Here is a 22,649-nt window from a genome sequence, read left to right as displayed (position 1 = left end):
GACTGACAGACATAGACGGGGAGACACACAGACAGATTCAGGCAGACAGACAGACAGACAGACATTTACACTATGAAAGACAAGCATAGAGACTCAGACCAGACCGGACAGACAGACCCAGGACACACATACATGAACGCTACAGAGCACAGAGTTAAGTAAGTACTACTATTATTACCTGTGCTCATACTGTTACTACCCCCTGGTCATACTGAGCGCCCCGTGTCGCTGGTGGACAGCAAGGGGAGAGGAGTCACATTGACCCAGGTCCTTCTTTCAGACCAACACAGTGTTTCTCCACTGGCACCAGAACCAGATCGTTACTCCGGCCCAGCCAGGCCAACATAACCTCTATCGACCACCAAGCAGGACCTCCACCCCCTACCCTTCCACTTGCACCCCAAACACGGCGGTCATAAAACGTGGTGTAAGAGAAACATCAGTTTGGGTGCTTACCCGTCCTTTGTGGGAAGAGACTTGCTATCCTGCACGGACCGCTGTGGAAAACACACGTTACAACACACACAGTTAGTCCTACAGTTTACCACGTTAGTTATTCAATATTCTTATCGTTTTGCATGTAGAAGCTTTATTAAGTGATTTCTTACACTTTAAGGCTAGTATCCCTATTTCATTGGTGTAAGATTGGTGTGATCTGCTCTTTTGGTCAAAGGACAGTTAGATGATGACAGTTTAAAAGGTCAGTTGTCTTGTAACTGAATGGTTGCTAGTTCGATCCCCAGCTCCTCCTAGCTAGTGATGTGTTGATGTGTCCCTGAGACACTTAACCCTAACTGCTCCTGACGAGCTGGCTGTCGCCTTGCATGGTGGACTCTGCCGTCGGTGTGTCAATGTGTGTATGAACCGATGTAAGTCGCTTTGGATAAAAGCGTCTGCTAAATGCTCTAATTGATAATTGATAATTAATTGATTAATTGAAAAGGACGAAGGCCATCGCTGATGCATTGTAAGTTTAGCCAAAAGGCAACCGACGGCAGTTCTTAACATCCCTCTCGCCGGTGGGTTGATATCTGGGTCTTGAGGCCTCACGTGGATCTGGTTGTAGTAGGTCGACTCCTCGGGGGTGTTCAGGGTCTTCGGAGGCTGAGTTCGACGGGGGGTCCTTGATCCTTTCGGCAGAACTGGAAACCAACAGAAAGAAACAACACCTGTCATTTGATGTCGCTGAATAGATTGAGTTGAACTGTGTGTCAGACCGAAGGGGCAAACGCTCGATGGCTCCGTCATTTTGGTTTGTGTGTATTTTTGTCATTTTATTTAACTGTCTGTATGGGTAATGACGGAAAATGTACGGTCGAAACTTTGGAATAAACAAATGGCGGAAAAATGGTGCTAAATCCCGTTACAGGATTGGTTGCATTCCGGGTTAATTTATCGACACTAGCTTGCCCTTTTGAACCCTATTGTCCATATTGACCTGCCCCCTACATGAACAGCAGCTTAACCCTAAGGCTTTAGCCGGTTAGACTTTTTCAAAGGTACAATATTTAAAATAGATTGCCTTGATCCGATGTGTTGCAACCAGTGACCCACACTGCTCCACATCCAGAGCAGTAATGAAGCCCTGCAGCCAGCCAGCGTTTGGTAGAGCTAGGGAGTGGAAACTGCAACATATTGGATCTAATGCAATCCATCATGGCTGTCATTAGTGATGAAATAACAATGTTTGCCTAAGGGTATGTGTGGGTGTGTGTGTGTGTGTGTGTGTGTGTGTGTGTGTGTGTGTGTGTGTGTGTGTGTGTGTGTGTGTGTCATATTGAAATCATGATTTGATATATATTCATCCTTAATATATTACAACAACCTTTAAGTTATGTTTCAATCATTATAAATCAAGCAACCGACTAAATCCTTCAATCAATTATCAATGAAATACATAATTGATCAGGCCAACGTAACGTTATTGAGCGTGTCATTGTAGAAGGTCATTCCCCATCATCGTGTTGAAGTGGCCAAAGCTCATAAACGAATCAAGCACATATTATTTCCCTCCCACGATGCATATGACGCGATTAACATTTCCACAACCTTTACCAATGATGACCAATATGGCTGCCAACCTTTCTTCACCCTCATGCTTCAAAAGTTTGCGTCTGTAGTTGGTTTACCCCATATCTAAAGCAATTAGTGGTGCAGAATTCATCCACGGGCTGGATTCACCTGGCAGCCATCTTGTAGAATCAAGGTGGTGTAGAAAAATAATGCCAATCAGGCCAGGTTAAAGCTGTAAGGCTATTGTGAATGTATGTATTATTTGTTTTAGTATTAGTAGTACCTTAACATACTTGACGTGAGTTTGAGTGAAATGTAATTTTAATTTAATTCAAAACTTTAAACAGCTTAATTTTGAATTATTAACGGTTTGATTTTCAGGTGTACAATTAATTCAATCAAAATTAATCTAATTAGAAATATTTAAATCAGAGAAAAGCATTACATATAATAATAACCATTTTACCAAATTACCATTTGACAGAAACCTAAAGGGTATTTTAGCACATCAAATGTGTAATCTTTGATAAACAAGGTCTGAATTATAAAAAAATACTGACGGTTTTATCGCGCCTGTCACACGAAGGAAGGCAACTTTCACCCTCTCACACGTACACACACTCACACACACACACACACACACACACACACACACACACACACACACACACACGCACACGCACACGCACACACACATTCACACCCCCCCCTCAACCCCCACAATAGCAATTACACATCGCCTGTGAAGATCAAATGCACAATAGATAGAGGGGGCTTTTATTTTGATGACAGACCAGTCAAGGGGAGATTTACTGTTTTGCTTGACATCTCTTGGGATTTCTCTTGGGAAAATCAAGAATCTCTGAATTCTTGATCCACCCAAACACACTGGTAACACTCTCAATATGGTGAGGAGACAAAACAAAGGCCTTTCCATTTTCATGTTCAAAATTAGGCAAACAAAGACATTTCAAATGTTGGTCGTGAAGAGAGAGCACAATAGCTTCTCTGAACATCAACATGAAAAGCGACAATCATATTGACTTACTGTATTAAGTATTTATTTAGCAAAGGCCTTTATCGAAGAGGCCTCCCAATGAATTCAGATACACGTCATTCAGGTAGGGGTTTGGAAGCCTAGAAGTTACGATGTCGACATTGGCGTCCAAACCCAGTACCTTACAGCTTGTAGTAAAACATCCCTAGCCACTAGACCACCTTGCTCAGGTACTGGGATGAAATAATGTGAGAGAATAAATCACAGAGTTGGAGGAGACGGATTGAACAAGGTGAGTGATACTGACTGTCTGGAATCATTTGTTAGTTAGTAGTTGGTTTTCAGATTAAAAAGAAAAAAAGAGAAGAGAAGACATGATAAGCATTAATCGAGCTACCGTCAAACTTTACTTACAATTTAATCTTTCCAGTTGAGTTTGTTGATTCAAACGTTTGTCATGTGCCTTATTTTACCTGATGAGTAGCTCTTGTGGATTAGGCCGTTGGCGGAGCCGGGTTTGACGAACAGCGCGTTGTCCTGAGCGGTGGACTGGTGGTTCAGGATTATCTCGTTCAGTTTCTCCTGTATACTGGCAAAGTCCTGAGAAGCCTTTCTAACCTGTGTGCAAGTGGAATGGGAGAAGAGTGGGTTGGAAGGCCATTACACAAGTGGAACGATTTGCTGCTTCCTTGTCAAACACAAAGTATGGAGAGGGCATCTTACACTTTTTGAGAAGGCCTCAAAAGCCTTGGCGTCTTCCTGCACAGACTCCTTTGTGGCCTTCTGGGCCTTCCGGTCCTGGTACCCCCTGTAGGTCCTCTGGATCGTCAGGGCTGCCTGCTCCTCCTCCAGCCTCTCCTTCTCGGCGTCTTCCTCCTTCTTACACTCGAGCTCCACGTCTGTAACGTCAATCGCGTCCTGCTGGGCCCCCTTATCGCCGTTTGTTACTCCTTCTCCTTCAGGGCCTTGTGAAAGAGCTGCCTCTTGGCCCTCTTGCCCCTTGGTCTCTTTCTCTGCCTTCATCTTCTTGCGTTCCCGATGGCCTCTGAAGTTGCTTTGGATGACCGTGGCGGCCTTCACTTCGTCTTCACCCCCCTGGAACTCTGCGGCAAAGTCTGGAGGCGGAGGCAGTTCCTCTTCCTGTGCGGTGGTCTCCCCTTCTGCCGGTGCTGGGGGAACGCCGTTTGAGGTCTGGTTCTTCTTGGGTAGTTTCCCTTCTTCCTGCAGCCTCTTGCGTTCTTTGTGGCCCCGGAAGTTGCTCTGGATGACCACTGCTGCCCTGGCCTCGTCCGGGTCCTCCAACTGCACATCAACCTCTGAGACGTCTACTGGAGTGGACGCCTCTTCTTCTTTGGCCGCAGTTGAGGCTTCTTCTTTGGTTGCGTCTTCGCTGGGGGCGTCCCCCGTTTCGGACGGGGCCTTCTCCTCTTTTGTCTTCCGGGCCGGGATTTTTCCCTCCTCCTCCAGCCTCTTCCTCTCCCGGTGGCCCCTGAAGTTACTCTGAATGACAGTGGCCGCCTTGGTCTCCTCCTCGACGCTGACGTCACCTCCCTCTTCAGCGCTCCCGTCTTCCTTCGGCACCTCCTCATCCACGGCCGACTGCTCTTTCCCCATCTCCTCCTCGCCCACGACGGTACTCACCTCGTCGTCCTCCTCCTCCTCCGCCACCTGTGTGTGGTCACTGTCCTCATTGTCCTCCGCCTCCACAGTGTTCTCGTCCTCCTCCTCCTCCGCTCCCTTTGCACCATCCGTCTCTCCCTCGGTGCCCTCTACCTCCCCCTCCTTTTTGCCACCATCGTTCCCCTCTGCCAGCACCTCCAGGGCGGCTGAACCCTCCCTCTGACCCTCGCCGGCGATCCCGTCTCCGGCCGCGGTCTTATTGCGCCCCTTGAACTTCTTCCTCTCTTTGTACCCGCGGTAGTTACTCTGGAGGACCACGGCGGCTTTGGCCTGTTCCTCCTCTTCAGTCAGCGAGCCGCCGGGCACAGCGGGGGCACTGCCGTCCGACCCCTCCTTCGTCTCGGCTTCGCCCGCCGCGTCCTCGTTCTGTTCCGCGGCCGTCTCCTCCTTCTGCTGCTCCTCCTCCTCCTTTTCTTTGAGAGATGCTTCTTCCTGCTCCTTTGCCTTGGCCTCCCTAGAGAGAACCAAGCCACAGGGTTTCAAATGGTCACTTTGTTCCCAGTCAATGTTTTGGTACAGAATATAAAAAAATGGCTTATTGAATATCGATTGTGTACAACGTTATAGTAGTAAACAAAAAAGAACAGTTCATGCATTTCTTTCTATCATATCCCTCTCACTTCTTCCGTTGTAAGCTCTTCCTGTCCCGATGCCCTCGGTACCGGGCCTGGATCTTGGTGGCTGCTAGATTCTTCTCGTCAATGAGCGCCTTGTACTTCTTCTTTGCCAGGTAGCCTCTGCAAACTGACGAGAAATATGACCAACAAAACCGTGAACAACACATACGGATACAGATGTGGCCGCTTATGGGGGCGCAGCATTTAAAAGTCCTGACAAGCATTGCTAGGATGCTAGGGCTAAGGCTTGCTAGGGCTAGCCCAGCACTGCCAATGCTCATGTTGATGTATGGCAGTGCAACCTGTGTTTTACAGGGAGGGAATGTTGTTGTCCATACCCGCCTGAAACTTGGTAATGAAGGCCTCCAGCTGGGCTTGGGTTTTGGCGCCCACAGCCTTCTTGCGACCTTGATATCCTCGGTAAGCTGAGAAGTTTATAGTTAAAAATAATGTATACATAATATAATGCAACATTTGTATTGTTAATAAATAAAAAGAAGGGTGAGTGTAGTTAAAGTAAATAGGACAAATAATTACTAATGCTATAAATAATGCACATTCAATTTATTCATATTAATGTTAGGGGTCAGGCTACGTTTGGTAAAAGACAGTTCAATATAGTTGTATTAAAATGGACACAATACAAGCTTAATGTGAGCTTCTGTAAGTTGATCCACGGTACTGACCAGACTGCAGGACCAGGGCGCTCTGCTCCCGCTTGGCCAGGATTCTCTGGTACCTCTTGGCCCCCAGCCAGCCCCGGACGCAAGCCTGGACCAGAACGATCCGGTTCGAGGCCCGCTGGACCACCAGGTTTAGGTGTTCAACATGGAAATATTTGAGGAACACCTAGAGAAACAGGATCCCAAAAAATATGAACATAATTCTACATCGACATCTACATCTAATTCTACATCTACATGATTTACATAAAAATGCATCACGTTATTTTTTGTTGATTAAACTAATCAATACACTTGCATGATTTTAAAAAATCAATGTCATCTATAGTGATTAATGATGGCAATTCAGAACATTAGCTTCAGTAACAGGACTAATGAGCTTGTGTCCTGACACTAAATGTTGGAGCGGGGGGTCCTTACCTTAGTCTTCCCCATGGCCCAGTTCTCCAGCTTGGCCTTCTCCAGGATGGCAGTGCAGCTCTCTGGAGTGGCGGCTGGCTCTTCGTTGGCACGGAACGCCAGGATGCTGTACCTGTACGAATCAAGAAGAAGGAAAGAATCTATATTGAATATCAAATGGATATCATATTTGATCATATTTATCATCATATTTTCTGTATAGGCTATATATACATACAGATATATATGTTGTATATATATTTAATATTTACAATGTAATTTGTGTAATATTTGTATAAAAACATAAAGTTATATATAAAGTTGTGTAGGGTAGCTATATGCTTTTAAGCAGCCAGTTAGCTAACCTACATTTAAAAGTAGCCGGCTAGCTAACCTCGTGACGAAATTGGCAAAGAGGATTCGGTGGGAGTAGCCCTGTCTACGGATCTTGGCAGTTTCCAGAACCCCGGTGTAGCGCAGTTGGACCACGACCTTCTCTTGGTCAAACCTGTGGGCCTGGCGGTCGTTGTTGGGCTTGATACAGCGCACAAAGTGGGGCTGGCCGGACACCATCTTGGAGAGCAGGTCCATCAGAGAGTACTAGAAAATAATGTATGTTGGGGTTTTGACAACTTGAGGCTGTGTCATCAAGATTTGCCAAAATCTCATATCTTTTTAAGCTAGTTCCATGCTATGTACCATAATGGATTTCTAGCCATTTTCTTTTCACATCCATAACATAGCCATTTACGGGATTATTCCAGTCTGCCATGGTTTGAAACAGAAACCTGAGTGGCACAAGCTGTAGAGAGTGACATAACACTCACACAACACACAAGAACCCAAAGACACAGCACCCCACTTGGTTCCTGAAAGGCTGAAAGTTATGCTGGTGACAACAGCAGGCTGTATTTCACCAGAGGGGGCACTGTTTCCCCTGGTGGATTTCAGTGAGGTGGATTTCATTCTTTAACTAAATAATGTCTCACTCTGAAATAGGAGGAGACGGTCTGGGTCCTCATGTTGGTGGTCTCCCTCGGGTGGTGGGTGGCTTCTCCTGAGTCTCCCTGATGACAAGAAAAACCCATTAATAAGTTCTAAATACTATATTAATAATAACTAAATTACCCCAACAATTATAACAGAAAAAACGGTTGTATGATTATACACGCGGGCCTTTATATGTATGATTAAGACTCTTTTGAAAGGAACAATTATAGTGGAACTTAATTCATGAGCTATGGTGCTCGACTGTATCAGCCTTAAAGGTAGAGGGTTTGATTCTTGATATGTTCACAGACTACCTGTAGGTCTCTTTAAGCAAGATAGGCCTTCCCTGCTCGTGACATGAATCTGAATTCCCTGTATGTCGCTCTGGATAAAAGCATCTGACAAATAGTAAATTACAGCTAATTATTGCTTCGTAGCAATGTCATTGTTCGATGTTACATGCAGCACAGTTTGTTATTTATGAATGAGGGGTTATCGGTTATGGTTGGGTGGACGGCCTTTGCCATTACTTTTGAACAACAAGTATTTCTTCAAATAAAACTAGCTACATGTTTTGTCAATGAACTCAACCATAAATCATCTCATGTCTCGACCAACCAGTTTCTTTGGTGATCGTTTGAAAGTGACAATTCACCTTGATGTCTTAGGCCTTATTTCCATTTCGATACTTATACCAGCGTTTGATCAAAGCGTCTGATCTATTAATATGATTTCTTGTCTGTGTATGTACCGAGGCGTCGGGGGACTGAGAGAGCAAGCGCTTGTTTTCAGACGTGAGCGTTAATTTCCAAGAAGGCTGCAAAAGAAACGCATAAAATGCATAAACGACAAGAGATTCAACAGTCAAATTGATATTCTAATCGATTCAATTCTATTATATTCTACTCTAAGCTACTCTACTTTATGCACTGCTCTACTCTATTGTACCGTATTCTACTTGATGTAAATTTAAATACACACCAAATAGTAATAACACTAGTAATAATGACTAACTAAACAATGCTAGATTACAAGTCAAAATGATGCAGCATTACTTAAAACTACAAGTACAGAGGGTTGAATACTCTTATATACTATGTATTCTATGCACTACTCTACATGGAGCCAAAACACATTTTTCTAGATGTTTATAGGAACTTTGAATTGTTCAAGGGGCTTTTTTGCAAGGGTGCTCCTAAATATACAGAATTATGTTAATATATTCACAAACTTCAAATATAAACGCTGATTTCTATTTCACTACTTTCTTTTGCTTTTAGATGAACAAATTGAGTCCCTGATTCAGCCGGGAGTGCATTGTTGGATTGCGATCATAATTACGGTGCTACAGGCTCTTGATATGGCTCTCTTTGAAGCCAACAAACACAGCTGATTTCTCAACCTTGGGTGTCAATATTGAGGATGTAAAAACCTTTCCTTAGCATTTGATTAAATTAGCTACCTGAAGCTAAAGAAAAGCGGGTGGCATTAGCATAAGAACATTTCTACGACCGAATGAATCCATTAAGAGTGACAGTGCGAAGGTTCTATTAATGTGTTGATTAACACATGAAAGTAACTCCACCACCACTCTGCTTGCTGGACCATTTGCATATCAGGATGTATTTGATGCCTGAAAGGCTACTGCGAGCTAGAGTGTAACTAAGCAGGTTGCTAAGACACTTAACCACATGCTAACAGGTTGTTCCTATCCACACTGCCGATCACACTAACGATCTGGATTTTCTCCCTAAATACAAATTATAAGGGAGAATATGTTGATTGGAACTGCAAGGGACACAAGGCAAGACTGTTGTTACCGTTACCTCATTGTAAAACACAAGCCCCATCTTCATGGAAAACAGAGGTTCAGAAAAGAAGGGAAAGAATAAAAGAATGATTTCAAGCCTCGACTCGACACTGGACTAGAACAGACTAGAGCATATTCCCGTACCACATGTTCTGTGTTTACCGTGGCATTTTTTGTTAAAGTTGTGGGTAGGTTAAACTTGCATTGAATATGTAGGTAACAGCAAATAAGTAAGTAAAAAACACAAAAAAAAACGCAATCTTACAACATACAAACTCTATAGAAAATCGTATTAGCAAACAAATAAGCTATCGATAAGGGAAGAAAAGACGAGCGGTGTGTTTTCAAGGAGCCAAAGGGTAGTTATCCGTATGAACTAGGGTAGACACACAGCCACACAGCTCTGGGATCAATGCCCACAGCCTAATTGTAGGTGTGCTTGAGCAAGATGCATTGGAGGAAACCGCGAATCATATCAGAGGCTCAGAGCAGTGGGCCCACCTTGGTGAAGTTCATGGTGCGGTTCGGGGTACGGGGCGCTTGCATCAGGAGAGCACCTTTCCCCTTGGTGTGGGCCAGGTTGCCTAGGAAACAAACCCAACCACACACAAGATGGATGAAAATCAGCATACACAAATTCATGTAAACGAGCACAAACATTGTGCTCGTGAGTCACCGTGGGTGAAGTTGAAGATTTAGACTTATGCAAATATAGTACTCTACTAATCCCAGTTTCGGGAGTCACAGCAGTCCAGGAGTACAGTCGTAGAAATGATAAAGAGAAAATACATTTAACATGGGCACATACTAAAGTAATTCGAAATTGGAAAAATGTTGGTACAAGATTGTGTTTCTATAAATGTAGTTAGTGAGTGCTTGATGTAACCTGTTTTGGTGAGGGGGTGGGTGACCAATTTGCTAATGAGAAGGTTCTCTGAAGACCGAAGGAGCAGAACGATGTCCGCTGGCAGCATGTCGCGGTTCTTTGCCAGGAACCCGCTGGCGTTGTAGATCACCTGGGAGGGCAAAGGTCAACAAAAACAATACAACCATGTTCACCCAATACCCTTCGACATCCTGCGCATGCACCGTTTTGAATAAAAGAGTGAGAGCAAGAAAGAGCGAGAGAGCAAGATACAGCGAGAGTGCGCGAGAGAGAGAGAGAGAGAGACAGACAGAGAGACAGAGATAGAGACAAGTAGACAGACATACAGGTAGCCGGACAGATCAATCACCTTTCCGGCATAGTGGTTGATCCCGAAGCCGAGGTCCACCCTCATGGGTCTCCAGAAGTGTTTGGATTTCAGATTAACTTCAAATTTCTCTACAAAGCAAGGAATCAGAGAGTTACACACACAGGGCTAACTGGTTGGTCGGTTAGGGGTCCTAGCAACGAGGGTCTGGTCTCTGGTCGGGGATAATACTGCAAGCTTCTGGTCTCTGGTTGGGGGGCTTACCTACGAGGTTCTGGCCTCTGGTTGAGGGTGTTACCTACGAGCTTCTGGTCTCAGTTGTGGCATTACTCAGTAGGGTCTGGTATGAGGCATGGTGGGTGTTCTGGGGGTTGTCTTACCTACGACAGTCTGCTATGTGGCCTAGTGGGGGGTCGGTGGCCTTGGGGGGGTCTTACCTTCGAGGGTCTGGTCGGTGGCCTGGGGGGGGTCTTACCTACGAGGGTCTGGTCGGTGGCCTGGGGGGGGTCTTACCTACGAGGGTCTGGTCGGTGGCCCGGGGGGGGTCTTACCTACGGGGGTCTGGTCGGTTGCCTGGTGGGGGCCTGGTGGGGGTCTTACCTACGGGGGTCTGGTCGGTGGCCTGGGGGGGGTCTTACCTACGGGGGTCTGGTCGGTGGCCTGGTGGGGGCCTGGTGGGGGTCTTACCTACGAGGGTCTGGTCGGTGGCCTGGTGGGGGCCTGGTGGGGGTCTTACCTACGAGGGTCTGGTCGGTGGCCTGGGGGGGGTCTTACCTACGAGGGTCTGGTTGGTGGCCTGGGGGGGGTCTGGTGATGGTCTTACCTATGAGGGTCTGGTCGGTGGCCTGGGGGGGGCCTGGTGGGGGTCTTACCTACGAGGGTCTGGTCGGTGGCCTGGGGGGGGTCTTACCTACGAGGGTCTGGTCAGTGGCCTGGGGGGGGTCTTACCTACGAGGGTCTGGTCGGTGGCCTGGTGGGGGCCTGGTGGGGGTCTTACCTACGAGGGTCTGGTCGGTGGCCTGGGGGGGGCCTGGTGATGGTCTTACCTACGAGGGACTGGTCGGTGGCCTGGGGGAAGCGGCTCTCCTCGTCCAGCAGGGACAGCAGGCCCATGGGCTTCTGGAGGAACATGTCCAGCAGGGGCCGGTTGTCTTCGTACTCGATCATCCGCACGTCCACCTCCTCGTTCAGGTACTCGTCCTGGGGTTAGAGTTTGGGGGGGGGGTGGGGGGGGTATTGGGTGAAGGCATGGAGGAAAGGGTAGGCAAAGGATCTTAAATCCCATCCTGCGTTGTATGTCGTATTTAGCACTGACCGAGTATTTGTATTTGAATATATTTGAATGTCTGCAAGAGGTGTTCTTGCTTTTCTTCAACAGAGAGCGAGTTTTTGTTTTGCGGCTGATTCTTATTCTATACTTGTTGTTACTTGTAGCACGTTTCTTGATAATGTCAAAGTAAAGGAGCAGGAAAGAATATGATTTATAGTCAGTGGACAGAACCGCCGGCAAAAACAGCACAGGCCAAAGATAAAGTAGGACACGCACACACACACACACACACGCGCACAGACACACACAAACACACACACACACACACGCACATACACAAACACACAGACAAGCACACACACACGAGCACGCACACACGAGCACACACACACACATACACAAACACACAGACAAGCACTGAACACGACCACACACACACACAAGCACATGCACACGCACACACACACACACACACACACACACACACACACACACACACACACACACACACACACACACACACACACACACACACAAACATACACACACACACACACACACAAACACACACACACACACACACACACACACACACACACACACACACACACACACACACACACACACACACACACACACACACACACATACAGAGCCTCATACTTTTCCGTGAGGTATGCTGACCACATGAGGCTAACAGAAGCTGAAGGTCTTCCTCTGAGTCAGCAACGTTACGGGTCAGAGGAAAACTCAACATGAAACCAACAACAGCAAAACGGATCTCCCTGACCCATGAAACACTTTAACAGCGCTGAACAAAAACCCTAGAAACACGACCCATGGAGAGATGTGAACACACCGTTTGATGCAGATCCACAGGCATAATAACATCAACACCCCCAAACCACATCAATTAATCACGTTGAAATCTTGGGACAAGCAGGCGTGATTAGGAGTTTAACGTTATCCATATCGTCTGCATAGACACTTCAACTTTCCTCGCATAATCGAGATGATTACATGATTCTGCGTAAGTGTCTGCAAAGGACTGCTGGAGAATTGTAGAGAACTTCTGAGAAGTTTCATAAAATCTTGAGAAGTTTAGCGAACACCGGAGAGTTCCGCGACTCTCTCTCCCGAAGGTCCCAAAGGGTAGCGCCCATTCCCGCTGCAACAACAACATCCGTCCGTCCGAAGTCCAACCCATCACCGAGAGTGAGTGGCTGTCTATGCAGTCATGCTTTACATTATTCCCCTCCCGCTCCCAACCAATCATGACTTATGATGTCTCTCCGCCGTCTGATGGATGACAGCGGCGCCGTCCCCCCCCCCAGAGCCCGACCCCGCTACTGTATTCCTGGGCAGCGTGCCAGAAGGGTCCTGAGGGGAGCTGCCGGTCCGACGCCGACTGTCTCCAGCTCCTAATTGACCCTCTTCGCCGAGTGATGTATCGTGCTGTAGCGCGTGGGCGGGGACTCCGTCGTTTAACACCACAACCAAAGGGCCCCTGAGGGGCCCTCCAGAGCAGGGGCCGGGCCAAATGGACCCGTGAGACCATGGCACTCCGCGGCAGCCCCCTTGAGGCTACCCCGTGGATAAAACCAACGGACGATGTAGCCTGACCCCCGCACTCTCTTAAAGACACCGCAAGACAGGCGATGGATACTGTAGGATCAATAGGTCTAATTAGTGAAGCTTCAGCTTGACGCTCCGTTTTCCCTTCGACGCATACCTCATCCAATATCCACAAAAGTAATCCACCGGACCACGACGTGATGTATGATTAGAGGTAAGAGATAGAAAGAGAACGAGAGGGAGAGAGATCAAAAAACTGTGTGGCTCCACGCTTGTCATCCTGACAGTCTGTCACCGGTAGTTAAAACAATTAAGTTCCTGTCACACTTCAAAATAAAGTAAACTAAATGTGCGCATACACCAAAATAAAATTCTATATATTCGAAATTAACGCCATTAACCATGAACTTAAATAAAGCAAATAGGCATTTAGGCTCCTACAGATACGTTGTCGCCGTTCATACAGTAATTGGACGTTGAGCGGTTTCACTGTGTCGATATTTACATTCACTGAATACATTTCGTCTGCTTGACTTCGACTTTTTATGCCTGTATGTGGCTTTGGATAACAAATCGGCTGATTACCTACATAGTAATAAGATGAATGAATGAATGAATGAATGAGTGTGAATGGGTGAGCAGCGAGGCAGGAGGTCCTACCTGCTCCCAGGTGAAGATGTGCTGGTTGAAGTAGAACTGGATCTGCTCGTTGGCGATGTTGATGCACAGCTGCTCGAAGGAGTTCCTCTTGAAGTTCTCAAAGCCGAAGATGTCAAGGATCCCGATGTTGAGGCTGTTGTCCCCCTCGCTGGTGGGGGGGTGTGTGTGGAGGGGTGGAGATGTGGAGGGGTGGAGGAATGGTGGAGGTGGACGGGGTGGGGGGTTGTTGATCAGACATATTCACGTTGTTAATCAGTGCACTATCAGATACGGTAGATAGACAAGAAGGTCAAGCTAATATTTCACAGAGTCAATACAGCAATTGTGCATACGTTCAATCCCAACCGCTTAAATCCAGTGTAACCACGTGTCAACCAGTCACAACCAGTCACAACCAGTTGGAACCTGGTCAGAAAACAGTTCTGAAGGGCCCCCATTTTACCACCAGGTGTGAGGATGTTCAACCATGAAAAGCCATTTCAAAATCCCATCACAAGTGGGATGGTGTCCGCACACAGATGTTTAATGGATCGACTGTCTTCACCTCATTGTTCCCCTGGTGCTGGTGGCCCCCGGCCCCCTTTAAAAGGCCCCAAAGACCCCTGGACATAAGTGAGGTCCGGCCGCTCACCTGAGGGGCTCGTTGGTGCTGAGCAGGGCGTTGATGCGGTTGACGATCCAACTGAAGAGGCGTCCGTACAGCGCCTTGCCCATGGCGTCCCGCACCTCCGTGGCCTTCTCCACCGTGTTGGGCCGTATGATGGTCTCACCGCGCGCCACAACGCAGTGCGACGTCAGCGCCTCCTGCAGCTCATCGCAGCGGATGCACAGCAGCGACGCCACTGGGGGGGTCGAAGGTCAGCATTCGTCGTAGCATAGAGCTATCATGTGTTTAACATCGGATCGTTGAGGTATGATGACGGTTATGAATTTGTCCTCGTTTCGAAGCCCTCAACCACAGAACATATATATCCCATAATGAAAGAGGGGTGTGTCTGATTCGTCCACTCACCGTTTTCCAGAACGGGGATGTTTGAGATCTCACTCTTGTCCGTTTGGTGTTCTGACGCCACGGCGGCAAACTCCAGGTCGCCAGAGATGAGGATGGCGGCCAGGGTGCTGTAAACACTGCCCAGCTCCTGACACACGGAAACACTTGGTTATGGATTTGATTGGTCAAATCTTTTATTGAGGGATTTAGGATTATAGATAAAACCGATTATTCTCTAATTTGTATCTAACCTTGCAAATCTCTGTGTTAGTTTATCATCAGCAAAGACGGTTTAAGAATTAAACAAGCTTTGTTGACTGATAATCTCCACCAATTTATTTCCGAAATGTATATATTTTCATTTTCACATGCCAAACTTCAACAAGTAACCTCAACTGTTTAACAGTTATTTCTCGTGAGAGCTAGCCAACCAGAAGCGAGTGGACGGAAGCATACCTCCATCTTAACTAGCCACTTGTCACTATATTAATGGGCAGCGACTGTTTGAACACCGTTGCTCATCATCAATTCAGTCGTCCATTAGCGATGCACTCCTGAAACGCTTTGTGACTTCCACCCGTCAGGAAGACGGAGAGCCGGTCCTGTCCACGGCGCAGGGGGATGTCTGGATAAGTGTTATCGACGAGCGGATCCCAGAGGCGTGCGGATCTTCAACCCTCATTAGCATCCGCTATGCTAAGGGCTAGTTAGCATCCCACAACTGTCGCACCGGGCAACATGAAATGTTCAGCAAACGTTCATCTTTTTGGGTATTTTTTATGTTAAACTATATATTACATAATTTCACCTTAATTAATTCCTTTAGTATTTGTGTGTGAGATATATGTGCATATGGTTGTTTGGGGCAGGTTACCGATATTTTTTTGTTGCATGATTGAGTGTGTGTGTTTTTGTGTGTGTGTGTGTGTGTGTGTGTGTGTGTGTGTGTGTGTGTGTGTGTGTGTGTGTGTGTGTGTGTGTGTGTGTGTGTGTGTGTGTGTGTGTGTGTGTGTGTGTGTGTGTGTGTGTGTGTGTGTGAGTATGTGTGTGCTTCTGTGCATTTGTATAAGGGTTTCTGGGAGTGTCTGGTTGTGTCTGTTTTCCACTATCAAGGTTACACCGTGCGTTCCTGGGTGCACACAGTCGGGCCCTTGAGCCCATAATGAAACACAGCCTTCCCTACCTCCAGGGTGAATCCGATGACTTTGAAACACTGCTCCACCGCATCAAACTGCTCCTTGTAAGAGGCATTGCTGACGATGTCAGGTCCTAATTTAACATGCTCGTTGAACAGATACCTGCAGGACACAGGCAAGCAGAAAGCCCAAATAAGGTCAAGTCCAAATAAGGTCTCAGGAAGATCATTTTGAGTAGGAAATCAGGGGAAGGTGGTGTTCGCTGAAACCTACTTGGGTGTTTTGCTGTCGGAGAGCTTGTAGTGGGCAAGCTTTCTTCTTTCTGCCAGCCCCGCGTACATGTAGTAAAATATGTGGAAGTTTCTTTCTCCTCTGAAAAAAATACACATAGTAATGCACTAAGAATAGATATTAGATACATATTTACACATTTATTTGATTAATTAATGTCTTCAACTAAATAATCCATATTTTTTAAATTTCTCCCCGACAATAATTATCAAGAGGGAATGGAATAATGTAGTTGCTATTAAATTATGGGAAAAATGCAACTGAAATTCCAAATGTTGTGATGCATGAAAGCCCTTCGTTATTAACGTTTTAAAATAAAAATTCAAGATTTCTCAGTGGAGAGTAGCTTAGTGCTACAGGGTGAGCAATCTGTGATCACACAGGAAATAAGCTCCGCCCTTCACTTGACCCTTCATCCTCCTCCCCAGACGACCAGAGATAAAAGAAGATAGATCGACCAGACGGGAGTCTTAAGACAAATACTAGCTCTACCCCGGAGAGAGAGAGAGAGAGAGAGAGAGAGAAAGAGAGAGAGAGAGAGAGAGAGAGAGAGAGAGAGAGAGAGAGAGAGAGAGAGAGAGAGAGAGAGAGAGAGAGAGAGAGAGAGAGAGAGAGAGAGAGAGAGAGAGAGAGAGAGAGAGAGAGAGAGAGAGAGTGTATTCCAGCAGGATCAGAACATATCCCTGGTGAGATTGTTTTCCTGCTGAGAGGACTACAGTCCAGGAGCGATGACCTCATCATCTCCATGTGAATGAATAGAATGAAGAGCCGGCTTAAGACAGACAGAGAGGTAGACAGAGGGACAGAGGCCATCAGACAGACCGACAGACAGACAGACAAGCAGACAGACGGTTCTCACGCGGCCTGATGGATGACCCTGGACTTCTCCAGCAGGTACTCTGAGATCTTGGCCCCCACCACCGTCCCCCCGCTGGTGAACTTCATCTCCAGGTACTTCCCGAAGCGGCTGGAGTTATCGTTGATGGCCGTGGTGGCGTTGCCGAACGCCTCCACCAGGCTGTTGACCAGCAGGATCTTCTCCTGCAGCTCCCGGTTATTGGCCTGAATACAAAATGGAGGTTGGCGGAAATCGAGTGGGCATGATGGCATGTTGTTTTGTGTTGTTTATATTTGGGAAGGGCCACTGTTTCTTTACGGACGGGTCAAACCTGAGGTGTGTTGTCTATAAGGTTAGTAGCGCACTATAATCAAGGATTATTTTGCAAGGCAAATCTACAGGGTCTGACCTTCCTTCCTTCCATCCTTGCTTCCGCAGACGGATGAACGCTGCTTGTTTGATGAGCTTGTTGACTTGCAAGTTAAAACATCCATCCGAAGTAGCTTAACATACCTGAGACTTGTGCTATGGGATGTGTGTGTGTTGGTGTATGTGTGTGTGTGTGTGTGTGTGGGGGGGGGGGGGGGGGGGGGGGGGGGGGGGGGGGGGGGGGGGGGGGGGGGGGGTGGGGGGGGGGGGGGGGGGGGGGGGGGGGGGGGGGGGGGGGGGGTAGGGATAGTAGCTGAGTCGCCTCACCTTCCCCAGAAAGGTGAGCTGCTGGACCAACAGGTGAGCGCTCTCCGTCTTGCCGGCGCCGCTCTCGCCGCTGATCACGATGCACTTTGACACGGGCGCCATGACGACAGAGTTAAACAGGAACACAGACAAGCACAGGGCATCGGTGACGCTTAATCAGTCGACTCGGAGCGGCTCAATCTCTGTGCTGCGTTCTAATTGGTTCCATTTTAATTGACATGACTCTTGTACTAATACTACAGACTTAAAATATATTTATTTTAAGTCTGTAGTATTCAAATACAACAATAGTAAGTGTATCAATCATTTACTTGTTATTACTATATCTTTGTTTCTTCCTCCAGCATTGAAACAGGAGGAAGAAACAAACAGCAGACATCTTGCTTTCATATTTAAATAAAAAAGTACTAACAATGTCCTGATATTGTTAATAGCATAATAAGCAAAACAATATGTTGAAGCAGGGTGTTACCTGGTCCGTGCTGTCGGACACCCCGGACTGGTAGGCGATGTCAGCCACGGCGAAGATGTGTGGAGGGTTGGCCGTGCGTTCGGCCCCCAGGTACTTCTTGGAGTACTGGGAGGATCAAATAGTTATAGTAAGATAGTTAGAATACTGCACAGAGGGGATAACACAGGTGCTCCCCAGGGAGTCAGAGGGAGACCTTCAGAAATAAAACCTCATTAACAGTGTTCTGTCCTCCCTGACTGCTGGGCATCGGTGTGACGTGAGCTAGCGTAGCTCGGCTGGCTGGGTACTGTGCGTGGGAGGGGTTGGGGAGTGTGGAGGTAAGATTCTTATATATTGTATTAGTATATTGTATTAGTTATAGGATGTGATGTTACTGACGACATTCTTGAAATCACATCAGCATTGATCAGCATTGACTACAGATATGTCCTGCAGTTTTGAGATATCAGCTAGTTAAAATGTTTCACATTGCGACTTCTTAAAACATGTAACAATTCTTTGGTTGCACTCTGTGTAATTATGTGTGTGATTAAAGAGACAATATTATAACAATGAAGCTACCATTATTAGTCTATTAACTGTTTCAATGATGTTCTGTTTGTTTACTTAGGTATGAAGGGAACATTGAAATGAACTGCTTAAAAATCACTGCACAATATTAATATAACTGAAAAGGGAAAAACACATTCCATCAAGCATGGAAGTGTGTGCGTGTGTGTGTGTGTGTGTGTGTGTGTGTGTGTGTGTGTGTGTGTGTGTGTGTGTGTGTGTGTGTGTGTGTGTGTGTGTGTGTGTGTGTGTGTGTGTGTGTGTGTGTGTGTGTGTGTGTGTGTGTGTGTGGATATGTGTTTGTCTTGCTAATGAGATGCGGTGGGCTGCTCTCAGGGTTACTGACCATAACAACACATACACGTACACACACACACACACACACACACACACACACACACACACACACACACACACACACACACACACACACACACACACACACACACACACACACACACACACACACACACACACACACACTTATTTTGCCTTCTTGAATGGCCATAAAGTCATGTGGAGCAAAAAACAAAATCATTTGTTTGCGATGCAATTTAAAAAACAAATAGAGGAGAACGACCCGAGGAAAGTGTCTCTCCAAAGCATACCCCCCCCCCCCCCCCCCCCCCAGCCTCGACCCACCTCAGGGGTGTAGATGTCCATGGGGTGGAAAGGGTTGACGGCGATGAGGATGTCCCCCACATACGTGTAGATCTGGTCCTTGGCATAGCGGCCCTGCAGGTTGTCTGCCACCGTGTTCTGGAGGTCACGGGGGTCAACACACGCCGGATAAGTCCCCTCTCACTATTCATTCGTTGACTCGTTCATTCGTGAATCAATTCATTCAAGTACCTATCTATTCATGTCTTTATTCATTGATTTATTATTCTTTCTTTCTCTCTCCATCCTCTGTCATTTCTTCTTCTGTTTAATTCATTTCTTTCTCTCTCTGTCCTCTCTCCTTCATTCCTTCTTTTTTTTCTTCCTTCTTTGCTCTTCTTCCTTCCTTCTGTCCTTTTCCCCTCCCTTCCCCAGTTTCCTTTTTCATTCATTCTTCTCTCCTTTCCTCTCCTTTCCTCCTCTTTCCTCTCCTTCCTTCCATCCTCCCTTCTTTAAAAAAGTGATTCATCTGAATGGATGCTTATCAACAACAATAAGATTGTAATCTTCCCCCGCGTCTGGGGAACAACAAAGGATGATGATGATTACGCTGACAAGTTCTCACCTAATCTAATGTTATGAACAGTCATCAGAACCAAAAGGCTCTTTTGTCTGATGATTAAATCTGCTAAATGAAGGCTCCTGTGAGGGCGCTAACACTGACGTATGGTCCGTGAAGTCACGATTCGTTCTTCTCCTTCCTCCTTCCTTTGCCATCCATCCATCCTCTCTTTCCTTTATTTCTCTCTCCTACATTTTTACATCTTCCTTCCTTCCTTCCTTCCTTCCTTCCTTCCTTCCTTCCTTCCTTCCTTCCTTCCTTCCTTCCTTCCTTCCTTCCTTCCTTCCTTCCTTCCCTCCCTCCCTCCCTCCCTCCCTCCCTCCCTCCCTCCCTTCCTTCCTTCCTTCCTTCCTTCCTTCCTCCCTCCCTCCCTCCCTCCCTCCCTCCCTTCCCTCCCTCCCTCCATCCCTCCCTCCCTCCTTCCCTCCCTCCCTCCCTTCCTTCCTTCCTTCCTTCCTTCCTTCCTTCCTTCCTTCCTTCCTTCCTTCCTTCCTTCCTTCCTTCCTTCATTCTTTCCTCGAATATTTTCCATCCTCCTTTCCTTTCCTCCATCCTCCCTTCCTTTCCATCTCTACCTTCTACCTTCCTCCCTCCCTCCCTCCCTCCCTCCCTCCCTCCCTTCTCCTTCCGTTCAGCCTTCTCTCCATGAGTCCTCCTTTCCACTTTCCTATCTTCTATCCTTCAGTGACAGCTTGAGTTTGTCTAGGCTTTCCATCATCACTGGTGCAGAAAAAAAGCGATTATTATTGTGCTAAACCTCATCTAAGGCCATAAATACATTCATTAAAACAAACAGGTCTATTCCAGTCTGATTCTATCTGCTGAGCTAAATTTAGGCCTCCCTGGGAGAACCAGTAATGTCCCGGTGATGTCATGATTCATTTTCCCGCTCTTTCAAGGCCCAGACTCTCTATCATCACCAACTGACAGTCCGCCCCTCACAGCATGAAGAATGGCTGGAAATTTCCGTTGGTTACTGAGGCGGTTAGGATCGTTCAATATGTCAGTGGAGCGGTTGGCGTTGATGAATCTCTCTAAATGACATTTGGACCAACATCAACAATGCCCCTGTCGTCTTCTTCTTCCATGTTCAAAAGAAATTGGTCAAGCTTACACTTTGACCGGATATAATATAGATCATAAGATACTCTATTAGCATACTCTTATGACTCAGATTCACCTAAGCTACTCAACCGATACTTCCACTCCTTATTTGTCATAGAAACCAAAGTCAAGGTCTAACCGCCTAACAGCCAGATTAACGACGGCTGGCTTGAAGGTCTCTCACCTCATCCAGAACTTCGAGGGTGGCTAGGTCGTCTACCTCCTCCACGTCTGTGAAGGAATTCATGCTGCTGCCTTTCTTTGTGTGGATACGCTCATGTCTAAGAAACAAAGTGAGAAGAATATTAAAAGAAGCCCTCAAATTTAATCAGCCGAGGACCCAAGGATTCACTCACATATTAACCCCCAAGCTATCGAAATGTGTGAATTTGTAGGCCGGCTATTGAAATATATATCGTGATGATAAGAAGAAGTGTGAGTCTGTCATTGGGGTGACAGACTTTTTAAAGATTTAACTGTGTCTGATTTATACCAGTTTATTATACTTGATAACAGTTCATAGGATTATGTTAATTTCATATTGAAATTGGTTTATTGACGGCAATAAACCAGTGGGATTTGTGTTAAAGGAAAATCATCACAAATACAAATCATAGCTCACATGTTTCCAGTGAGATGAAGAGGGAGTTGGAATAAGTTACGACACAAATGACAACAACTGGAGGAGAACAACAAGGGGAAACTGTCCAGTTGGGATGACATCACAGCTACGAAGAGGGCTCTGATTGGTCTAAAAGGACTTGGTTAGCTGGGATGGTTAGCAACTAGCTAAGTGGGCGGACGATGGGTTGGGGGTCATCTGTTACCTGTCGTTTTGCTCTGCGGTTCTGACTGCCTTTCCATGATGGCTTAATTAACACAAAATTACGTTAGCATGACGTTAGCATGGCGCTAGGTTAGCTTGCGTTTGGTAAACCCTACTGTTGAACTATCTGTACTGTGTGGATGATGGGGCCAGTTAGGTTGGTGCAACATCAAGGATTATTGGTTTCTTGCTTTTGTTTGTTTTGAGGGAAAAATCGATGCAGTTTCATGCATAACATCCAGCTGGGAGAAACGTTTGGTTTTCTTTCTTAATGTAGGCCCAGAGTCAGACACCAGGATGTATTTTATTAGTGAGTGTCCCCAAAATAGACAAAGATCCTACTTGATCTTTGTAAGCGCCGAATGCTCCTGATTGCTTTAGTCATTTAGATTGCACATTTGCATTGAAGTATAATATAGTGAATCCAGACATATGTCATAAGGGACCAGGTAGCTGGTGAGGCGGATTCCTGTTGTGGACCTTGGTGAATCGAACCTAGTAGCTCTCTCCTGGACGTGTACACCCTCAGAACCTCACTTCCCTGTCCGAGGTTAAAGTGAATTCAATAGGAGACATGTATGACGTCTCCAGTCTAGAAACACGACTCGGAATCGGCAACAGTGGGGGAAAGAATTAT

The 22,649-nt window shown here is 46.5% G+C and overlaps 1 protein-coding gene across 1 annotated transcript in view; it reads right to left on the bottom strand.

The window, feature by feature from the left end:
- myo3a (myosin IIIA) overlaps nt 1–22,649 on the bottom strand; it is a 38,643-nt gene that overhangs the window by 1,289 nt on the left and 14,705 nt on the right. Inside the window, exons 4-29 of the mRNA XM_056584793.1 lie at nt 22,014–22,055; nt 21,371–21,467; nt 19,503–19,619; nt 18,312–18,416; nt 17,840–17,923; nt 17,165–17,367; nt 16,288–16,386; nt 16,062–16,176; nt 14,900–15,026; nt 14,519–14,729; nt 13,888–14,035; nt 11,429–11,582; nt 10,425–10,513; nt 10,076–10,205; nt 9,691–9,773; nt 7,379–7,456; nt 6,784–6,989; nt 6,411–6,522; nt 5,994–6,156; nt 5,646–5,732; nt 5,311–5,434; nt 5,036–5,144; nt 3,734–4,969; nt 3,484–3,628; nt 1,051–1,142; nt 457–497 (exon numbers count right to left, since the gene is read on the bottom strand). Of these exons, the coding sequence (XP_056440768.1) occupies nt 457–497; nt 1,051–1,142; nt 3,484–3,628; nt 3,734–4,969; nt 5,036–5,144; nt 5,311–5,434; nt 5,646–5,732; nt 5,994–6,156; nt 6,411–6,522; nt 6,784–6,989; nt 7,379–7,456; nt 9,691–9,773; nt 10,076–10,205; nt 10,425–10,513; nt 11,429–11,582; nt 13,888–14,035; nt 14,519–14,729; nt 14,900–15,026; nt 16,062–16,176; nt 16,288–16,386; nt 17,165–17,367; nt 17,840–17,923; nt 18,312–18,416; nt 19,503–19,619; nt 21,371–21,467; nt 22,014–22,055 (4,197 nt within the window). The remainder of the gene's footprint in view (nt 1–456; nt 498–1,050; nt 1,143–3,483; nt 3,629–3,733; nt 4,970–5,035; nt 5,145–5,310; nt 5,435–5,645; nt 5,733–5,993; nt 6,157–6,410; nt 6,523–6,783; nt 6,990–7,378; nt 7,457–9,690; nt 9,774–10,075; nt 10,206–10,424; nt 10,514–11,428; nt 11,583–13,887; nt 14,036–14,518; nt 14,730–14,899; nt 15,027–16,061; nt 16,177–16,287; nt 16,387–17,164; nt 17,368–17,839; nt 17,924–18,311; nt 18,417–19,502; nt 19,620–21,370; nt 21,468–22,013; nt 22,056–22,649) is intronic.

This window comes from Gadus chalcogrammus, chromosome 23, assembly GCF_026213295.1.
Source record: "Gadus chalcogrammus isolate NIFS_2021 chromosome 23, NIFS_Gcha_1.0, whole genome shotgun sequence".
NCBI classification, from domain to species: Eukaryota; Metazoa; Chordata; class Actinopteri; order Gadiformes; family Gadidae; genus Gadus; species Gadus chalcogrammus.
This window is presented reverse-complemented; position numbering and strand designations above follow the sequence as displayed.